The sequence below is a fragment of the Orycteropus afer genome, unplaced genomic scaffold (assembly GCF_000298275.1).
Source record: "Orycteropus afer afer isolate SDZICR_OR568_19922 unplaced genomic scaffold, OryAfe1.0 scaffold00111, whole genome shotgun sequence".
In the NCBI taxonomy this organism is placed as follows: Eukaryota; Metazoa; Chordata; class Mammalia; order Tubulidentata; family Orycteropodidae; genus Orycteropus; species Orycteropus afer.
Window position 1 is genome coordinate 6,318,990 of NW_006921698.1, and position 10,210 is coordinate 6,329,199.

The 10,210-nt window shown below is 37.2% G+C and overlaps 1 protein-coding gene across 1 annotated transcript in view; it reads left to right on the forward strand.

Annotated features, from left to right (window-relative positions):
• LRR1 (leucine rich repeat protein 1) overlaps positions 1-9,785 on the forward strand; it is a 12,684-nt gene extending 2,899 nt beyond the window's left edge. The window contains exons 2-4 of the mRNA XM_007943669.2: positions 2,383-2,481; positions 4,663-5,384; positions 9,545-9,785. Of these exons, the coding sequence (XP_007941860.1) occupies positions 2,383-2,481; positions 4,663-5,384; positions 9,545-9,785 (1,062 nt within the window). The remainder of the gene's footprint in view (positions 1-2,382; positions 2,482-4,662; positions 5,385-9,544) is intronic.
• Positions 9,786-10,210: the final 425 nt, after the last annotated feature.

Here is a 10,210-nt window from a genome sequence, read left to right on the forward strand (position 1 = left end):
AAAAAAAAAAAAAACTTAAACTGCACTAATATTCAATAGCTGCTGGGAATCCTACCCAAAATTTTACTATAAACTCCTGGTTGAAGACCTACCATATGCAGAGTACAGTGCTAGAAACTGTGAGAGATACAGACTTGATTTACTTGCTGTTCACAGATTAGAAAAGGAGAAATAGAAACTAGTACTTATAGTACAAGCTGGGCTATGATAAGTGTTGTAATAACAGTAGAAGCAAAGTGCTATTTAGTGGAGCATCAATGAATAAGATAAATTCTGATTAGAGTGACTACAGAAAAGCTTTGTAGAGGAGGTGGTGCCACAGAGCCTGAGACATAGTAGGTGCTCAGTAACCATTTGTTGGCTGAATTCAGGTGGTATTGGACCTGGACCTTGAGTAGGTATCAGTGGTAAAAGTGGGAAGTGCCTGAGACTCTTCCACGCTTTATTTTTCTGTCTCATGATTTCAGCTACCATTATCAGTCTACAACTTTAGGCTGTTCTCTCCCTTAACTTCAGACTTGAATCTATTCTCTAAAAAATCTTCACCTGGATGTGCTGCAGCATTTCAAACTCCAAATATCTGAAAATTAATGATCCTTTCTCCTCCTAAACCTGCTTTTCTGCAGTGTTCTGTAGCTCATTGATTAGCACCTCAGTCCAGAAGCCTGAAGGTATTAGCTCCAGCATCCAATGTATCATCAAATCCTTTCAGTTCTAATTTTAAATATCTTTCAGATGTGTATGCTTCTGTCAGTCCAAACCAATGTCATATTACCCTATAAGCAAGGTAAGCATCCGTTTACTTGTGCTTACTTACTGATCTGTAGTGAATCACTTTTTTTTTTTTTTTTAAACCACATCAAAGATTCTGCTTCTAGGTATGGCTGGAATCTGTCTCTATCCACACCGCACAGCACCTTCCTACAGAATCAAAGTCTCTTTTCAAATTTACAAGCTGGGCAGAGTGCCTGCTAAGCACAGGTAAGCTCATGAGCTTACCTGTGCTTACTCATCTGTAGTGAACAGTTTCACGTATTTTCGCCACATAATGTGAAAAACTTATCTAAGCCACCATCATTCCTTGCCTGGCTAGTCTCTTAAAGGATCTTCCTACCTTTACTGTTCTTCTCTCATCCCATGCTCCCCTCCTCCAGCTTATTCTTCACATTGCCGTTAAAGGGATCTTATGTTCCCCACCTTAATATGGTCAATGGATTTCATTCTTAAGATAAAATTGGGAGCTCTGGTAGCGTAGTGCCTAAGGCATTTGACTGCTAACCAGAAGGCTGACAGTTTAAACCCACTAGCCACTCCTCGGAAGAAAGATGGGGCAATCTACTTCCGTAGCGATACTGCGTCGGAAACCCAAGGAGGAGTTGCTATGAGTCAGGTCCAACTCGACAGCACATAACAACAACAACAAGATAAAATTTAAAAATTCTTAAATTAGTTTACAAAATCTTTCACCATTTAGTCTCTACCTCTCCAGATTCACCTGCCTCTATTCACCGGACCCCTTATCCATTACTGAACTTTCAGCTGCTAGGCTCTCTTTTGCCTTCAGGACTTTGTACTTTGTACTCTTACTGAAATGTTAGTCCCTCCCCCTTCCCCCTATTTCTTCACTTGCCTAATTTCTAATCCTTCGTTTACCACCTTTAAGATCACCGGTGCACTCATAAGACTAGGTAAGATTTCTTGCTATAAATGGTCTTACAGAAGTCTGTGCTTATAACACTTGAAATGACTTGTTGAATTCTCTCTCATCAGATTATGAACTCTAAATGTAGTTACCATGCCAGTCTTATTCACCACTATGTCCCAAACCCAAGTACCTGATACACAGTGACTTCTTAAATAAATAGTTGGAGTCCAAAGCAGTCATTAAGGCCCCATGTTGGGCACAGAAGCAAATTTAGCAGTTTACTTCCTTCAAAATCTTTTTAACAGTAACTTTGTCAGTTACTTTGCCAGCTCTGGGAATATAACAGTGAACAAGAGGGACAGACTCCTGCTTTTGAAAGTTGAAATAGAATTTTATGATCTAGAAGGAGGTGTCCCCACCCCAGATTGATTGCCTGAGGTTATGAAGGCAAAGTAACTAAAGTAACTAGTATGGGAGGAGAGGGGATTCTCCCCAACAGGGGATTCTGTGCCTAGAAGAGGAAGGTGTTACTGGACAGAGAACAAAAACATTCATTGTGAGCTAATATGGGGTGTAACTATCCAACTGCTTAAAAAAAACAAACAAACTGTAAGACACTCAGACTTAAGAACTCAAAGGCAAACCAAAAGCTAGCAAAGTGGCATGTTTTAGTTGTAATAAATGTTATTGAATAACAATACTTAGTTTTGCCTTTTTTTTCCATTACTTTTTATCAGCTAAAGGAGAACATTGAGCAATTCTTTACGAAATTTGTGGATGAGGGGAAAGCGACTGTCCGGTTAAAGGAGCCTCCTGTGGATATCTATCTAAGTCAGGTATGGTATTAGAAACATGGACTGCTAGGTTGCTTGACTGTATTTTCTTTAAAGAAGGCTGAGCATAGTGCAATCCCACATGGCCAAGTAAGAATGGACTTTTAAGGTCTATTTGAAGAGGGCATGGCAGAAGAGGCAGCTTCCCAGAACAAGTATGCTTATTCGCCTCGCAGAAGGGTAGAGTCAGCTGCCCAGGATAGGGAGAGAAACTGCTAAGTTTGCTTCTGTGCCCAACATGGAGCCTTAGGGTTTTCTAAAACTAGAACTCTACAAGGCATTTTTATGATCAACACAGTCCAATGCCTTGTTGTCAGCAAACAACAGATTAGAAATGTAAAAAAAGGTAAAATGTAATTAGAACCATCTTTTTTTTTTTTTCATTATATTTACTATACTCAATTTGTAAAATACAAAAACCATTAAAAAAAAAAATTATTTTCCTTGCCCTGTGTCCTCTTCTCCTTTTTCCCCTTCCTAGAAGGTAGGAACAGTGTGTTTTTTCAACCTTGAATTATCCTTAACTCCAAGTAGAGTGTTTTACAAAACATTAGTAACTATTTAATGAGTTAGAATTGAAATGGAATCATTTTTCATTCCTCTTTTTCTTTTGGGGTTTTTTCATTTTCTCTTGATCATCCTGTTCATCCACTAACTTCTTCCTTCTGCCTAACAACATGCTGAGGTCTTGTTCATTTAAAAAATTAACATAAAATACACAAATTTCTGGAATGATAAAGCTACATGCCATGTCTGTGCTTTCTTATTATCTCTTTTGACCTTCATTTTCACTGGTTTATTCAAAATACGACCTAAAAGATCAGTGATTTTCTTGTTTTCCAATCAAATTGCCATTTTTAGTTTTCTGTGGAATTTCACACTGATGACCACCCATTTCTCAATAAAACTTTTTCCTTCCTTGGTTTCTGTGAAAGGGCACTATCCTGGTTCACTTTGAATTTTCTCAGCCACTCCTTGGTGTTCTATCCCTGACAGTCTTTTTCTTACTTCTGATTCTCTCTGCCTGTTCTCTTCTGTACTTGCCTTCCAGTCCCCTTAGCTTCTGCCTTTCTTGTGGGTGACTCCCAAGTCTGTAAGCAGGAACCCCCTACTTTACCCAGGTCTCTAGACCTTCCCCACTCTAATTTGCCATATACACTGCTGCCAAAATAATATTTTAGCTCTTGTCATGTAATTCTGATGCTCAGAATTCTTCAGTGATTTCCCACAGCCTACCTGATCGTTTCTTCCTTTTTACCTTGACATTCAAGTTCATCTACAGTTTAACCCCACACTGTATTTCCAATCCTTTTACTCCCTTATAAAGCTCCTACATTCAAACCACGTAGGACCACATATTTAATTTCCCAAACTTGTTGAAACTCACTCATCCTTCACATGTAAACTTTAGGGAACTGTAAAATATCCTACAAATATTAGCTATTTTTATTGATGACTTGGTTCATATTCACTTTCTCTCTAAGGTGATTTGTCTGGAAGCCATATCCCTTACCTTTGACATTTTCTATTACTCTGTTAGAACCTCTTGTTTGACTTTGAATTCGTTCCAATGAATATCATTTGTGTATATGTCTTAACTCTCCTACTTATGTCTTCCTCAAGAATGTCCTTCTGCTTTTCATCTTTGTATACTACACTCTGCCCAGCATAGTATTTTGCTTATGGTGGGTGTTCAATATTTATTGAATGGATTGATAAATGAATGAAGTTGACATTGCTAGAAGGTGACTTTTAGACAGAGCAAGCACTTTGCACAACTCCTAATCTTGGTGAATGGCACCCATCCCATCGGAATTTTCCACTGCACAGCATGGGTGGTATATCTTGGAGGCACTGGAGATTTGAATCAATTCTCCTTAAACCCAAATCTTATGTGGAACTTCGTTAATATGTGCCTGTCTTACTTTATTCACAATGTTGGTTCCTCCTTTGAACAGTGCATCTGTCAACATAATTTTTTCAGAAACTTCACAATTTTTTTATAACTATATTGAAATTTAGTCCAAATACTAAAAAATTGGTTTTTTATAGCCATTTTCAATAAATGATTGTATTACTTTGGAGTGATATATATAATCAAAGAATTTTTTATAGGAAGAACTACTATGCATGCATTATCTGAAATGAAATTCATAATTGCAACATTTACTTTGATTTATTTAGGCCAATTCCAGCAGTTTAAAGGGTTTCCTTTCAGCTGTGAGACTGGCTCATCGAGGCTGTGATATTGAGACCCCATTTTTAACCCTCACACCAGTGAAGACTTCAGAATTTGAGAAATTTAAAACCAAAATGATTATCACTTCCAAAAAGGACTATCCTCTAAGCAAGAACTTTCCATATTCTTTGGAACATCTTCAGACTTCTTATTGCGGGCTTGTCCGAGTTGATATGCGTATGCTTTGCTTAAAAAACCTTAGGAAATTAGACTTAAGCCACAACCATATAAAAAAGCTTCCAGCTACAGTTGGAGACCTCATCTACCTTCAAGAACTTAACCTTAATGACAATCACTTGGAGTCCTTTAGTGCAGCCTTGTGTCAGTCTACACTCCAGCAGTCCCTTCGGCGTTTGGACCTCAGCAAGAACAAAATTAAGGCACTCCCTGTGCAGTTTTGCCAGCTCCGAGAACTTACGGACTTAAAACTTGATGATAATGAACTAATCCGATTTCCTTTCAAGATGGGACAACTGAAAAAACTGCGTTTTTTGTCAGCAGCTCGAAATAAGCTTCCCTTTTTGCCTAGTGAATTTAAAAATTTATCCCTTGAGTACTTGGATCTTTTTGGAAATAAGTTCGAACAACCAAAAGTTCTACCAGTCATAATGCTGCAAGCACCATTAACTTTATTGGAATCTTCTGCACGAACCATATTATATAATAGGTAAGACTTTAGTAGTCATAAAATGTAGTGCTTTTGATAACATGGTATTTTCATCATGTTCAAAATAATATTCAGAGTCTTTATTACAGTTTACAGTGCTGTACACAATCTGACCCTGGCTACACTTGCTATTCCTTATCTCTGCATAGCATCCTTCTCCAGAAAGTCCCGTAGATCACTCTCTCCTTCATTCAGTTTTTGCCCAAGTGTCACCCTAGAAAGCTTTACCTGACTACACTATCTAAAGTTTCGTCCCCTACCCCTTATATCATCTTATTTTTTTGTCATAGGACTTATTATATATATTTGGAATTGCAAAAAACTGTGCACTTACTGAATATTTAATTTCTTTTAGCATTAGATTTTTTTTTAACATTTGTTTATTTTCCATTCTCTCCAACTAGAATGTAATATCCATGAGGGTGTGGACTTCGTTTTGTGCACCACTGTTTCCCTAGGGTGTAAAATGTGGTGTCCCCTGCTCCTGGCATATATTTAGGCAGTCCATAAATATTTGAATGAATGAATGACCTAGTACATTATTTCTCAAAGTATGATCCCCCAACTAGCAGTATCAGTATCATTTAGGAAATTGTTAGAGATGAAAGTTCTTGGGCTGCATCCCACACCTATGGAATCTGAACCTTTTGAACTAGAGCCAAGCTGTGATTTGATAAGCACTCCAGGTGATTCTGATGTACCCTAAAGTTAGAACTGCAGGCATGGTAAAGAGAGTGTAGGCTTTGGAGTCAGCCTTGGGTTTAATTCCTGGCTTCACTCCTTACTGTATACTGTGATTTAGTAAGTTACTTAAACACTGTGATTCAATTTTGTCATCTGTGAAACAGAAACAGTAATAACCACTTTACAGAGTTGTTGTAAGGATAAGTGAACTAATGTGTGCCAAAGCATTTGGCATGTAATGTGGGACTCAGTAGCTGTTCTCTTCCCCCAGCCTTTGAACAATAACTGCAGTTGATTTCATGAGATACAGAACTCCAGTTATTCCATTTTGTTCATGCTTCTTTCATATAGGAGTGAAAGCTTGGATGTGAATCTAATTATTATTGAGTGCCTATAAAATTGTCAAAATGTATTTCAAAAAAGAGTCAACTCTTGCGGGGGGGGGGAAGGAAAGCTCTTATAAAAAAACTGACATAAAAAAAACAAACTCACTGTCATTGAGTCGTTTTCAACTCAACAGCGACCCCTCCTTGGGTTTCCAAGACACTAAGACTACAGAAGTAGATTGCCCAATCTGCCTTCTGAGGAGTGGCTGGTGGGTTTGAACGGCCAGCCTTCTGATTAGCAGTCAGGTGCCTTAGGCACTATGCTAACAGAGCTCCCATCCCAAAGATAAGAACTCTTATTCTAAATCAATGATTTGCAAATTTTATGTCATGCTTAGAATCACCTGAGAACTTTCTGAAAATTCTAATGATCCAGAATCTCTGAGGGTAGGACCCAGGTTTGTTTTTAACCTCATAGGCGATTCTAATATATAGCTAACTAGTATTGAGAACCACTGCTGTATATTGTTGTTATGTGCTGTCGAGTTGGACCCGACTCATAGTGACCCCTCCTTGGGTTTCTGAGGCAGTATCACTACGGAGTAGATTGGAAATAGATTGCCCCATCTTCCTTCTGAGGAGTGGCTGGTGGGTTTAAACCACCAGCCTTCTGGTTAGCAGTCAAGTGCCTTAGGTACTATGCTACCAGAGCTCCTGCTGTGCACTAGTGTTTGTAAAACTTTAACAGGCATTCAAATCACCTAGGAATCTTGTTAGCCAATTCTGTCTCAGAGGTCTCTCTGCATTTCTAACAAACTTCCATGTGAGGCTCAGGCTACTAATCCATTGATGACACTTGGAATACTAAGGACCTACAAATAATTAAGGACTCACTATTTAAGTCAGTAATTTTCTAATTGGGTAGTGTATCACACTTACTAAAACACAATGCTTGTTTTCTACCTCCTTTACCATGAGACCTGGAGAACTAGATGGTGTCTGGCTACCACTGTTGAACATTTTGATCAGACTTTTTAGAAGACTCCTGATCTAAAGGGAAAAATGTGGTGCAGAATTTCAGATTCTCATAGAATCTACTCTTTCTGGAGCCATGGAGGTTCAATGAACTTCTAAACTATTGCCCTAAGATAATCATTAAACCTTAAACCAAAATATCACTGTAGTCTTTTTAAAATCAAACAGTAGTTTAGCTTAACTAGTAAAGGATACCTGCCTTGAGCATTTTGAAATTTTAAGATCTATTTATATGGGATCAAACTGACAATAGCAACTCAAAAGATTAGAAAGGAACCTTGTGGGGGAGGGCGGGCAGTGAGTTTATGCTAATGGAGAGGAGCAACTCAGAAAAGGCTGAGAATGGTTGTACAACTCAAAGAATCAGTGTTGCTGAATTGTACATGTAGAAACTTGGTGTATATTTTTGCTATGTATATTAACAACAAAATTAAAATCTTTTAAAAAATCACAATACTTGTTAAACTGTTGGACTCTATTCCTGATGGTGAGTTTGGAGTTGAGAGGGGGGTCACAGAAATTGCATTTCTAACAAATTCCTGGGTGATGGTGATACTGATGCTGCTAGTCAGAGGACCACTTATTTAAGGACTCTCAGAACCACTGGTTTAAGGCATTGACTCTTAACAAATACAATATGTGTAGGTGCCGAGACAGTGCCTGGTGCATAAAAGGTCTCAATATTACTGGATGTATAAATACATGTAATTTGCTTATCTGACACTTAAAAATCAATCAGTGAATGGTGTTATTAGCTGTGGAAGAGCCTTAAATAAGACAGATGAGAATATAGCTGTCTGTATCCCACCTCGGACCAGCTAGTTCACATTCTCCAGAGATGGGCTCCTATCATACGTTACGTATAATTTAAAAATCTCCAGAGGTGATATTGATGATTCAGGTGAAGACCACTGATTTGTGGGAACTCTGAATAGTGTCTTTTGCAATTTATTGCTTCTGAGATTTTTGTTCTGTGCTTTCCCTGAATCTTAAATATGAAGAAATAATGCACATCTTCACATGTGAAAACTATGTCCAAATGAGAAATGCAAACATTTTTCAAGGATTTGAAAAGACTGTGAGAAATTGGCTAAATAGGTAAAAACAGGCTGATACCCAACAGGGAAAAATGTGAAGCTGGAAGATAAAAATAGATGAACAAAATGTGATAATGAATAATAGGCAAGGTACAACTCAGCAGAAAAAGAATCTGTAGTGCTGAATGGTTGGATGTGTTCTTGTTCAGACTTGTCTGACCATTTTAAACTCTGTAAGAATAGGTTATTTATTTGTTGAAAAATATCTGAGTATCTCTTAACCATCAGACTATGCAAGGGACCATAGAAACAACGAAGAACAAGGTAGTATCAATATATGGGAGATAGACAAAGTGACAGGGGTATGGTTGTGTTTGGAGGATTAGAGGTACACAGTGTGCAAGAAGTCTCAGGAGATGCCCTCTTAATATCTTGTAGAAGATGGCAAAGAGTTTGACTTGATTTTAGTTACATTGGCACCATTGAAGGGTTTTAAGCCAGAGGGTAAAATGATTTAAGCAAGGTAACGTCAACTTTATTTCCTCAGCCAGTAAAGTAAAACTAGTGACCCAAACAACATGTGTTTTAAATTTGTTTTATAGAATATAAAATGCCCCCTTTGAACAATTGATGCTGAGGAGAGTACATGGAATTATTTAAACAAATGCATCTTCACAGTTAAAATTTCATAATTTTCCCATTACCAAGTCAAAATCAGGCCCTGCTTCCAGATTTTTTAAATTATGTGACAGTTACACATTTAAATTGTTAAAGTGGTCATACAAGATGATTACATAAAGAACAAATGACTCTTCCAATGTAGTCACTTACTGTACTAAAAGATACTTTGTGGAGAAGCATAGATCACCTTAGATTTCATGATATGTAGTATATGCTACTTTTTAGCTGCATATTTTTTTCACTTATCATTTGAGAAGATAAAACAATATACTGAGTCACTTCAGTAATGATTTTATTTTTACTTGCTTATAAATCATTGTTGTAATACCTAAGTTCTGATACATAAAGTTCTGAATCTAGTAACAAAATATTTTTAAACATTTTTTTTTCCCAATAGGATTCCATATGGCTCTCATATCATTCCTTACCATCTTTGCCAAGATTTGGATACTGCAAAAACTTGCGTTTGTGGAAGATTCTGTGTAAGCTCTTTCATTCAAGGAACTGCTACCATGAATCTACATTCTGTTGCTCACACTGTGGTCTTAGTAGATAATATGGGTGGTACTGAAGCAGCTGTTATTTCTTATTTCTGTTCTTTAGCTTGTTATGTAAATTCCTCTGGTATATTAAAGTAATGGGGAATACCACAAAAAGAAGTTTCATTTGGCCACAGATCAGTTTCAGACTCATTTCCAACTTAGCAGTGTCAAATTGGAGAAAGGGGAGGGGAGAAATGTATGTTATTCTGTTTTAAATCTTTTGTTTTTAAAATTTTAATTACATTAAAACCTAATTTAATTTTATTGGTGGATTAACTTTTTTATTGGTTTATCACACTTGTGTGCATTTCAGCCTAGAGATTCCAGGATGAGTTGGTAGGATTTTCTTTGCAAGTTAAACAGTTATTGATCCCATTGGCTCTGGTCAGAGTTTTCTCATCTTTCTTAAATTTTAATTAAAGAAATTAAGTTTTTGGATGAGACAATACACCTTGGAGAGCTAGTATGTTCTAAACTATAGTGAAACGTATTGAAATGAAACAATGTATGTTTGTTAAATA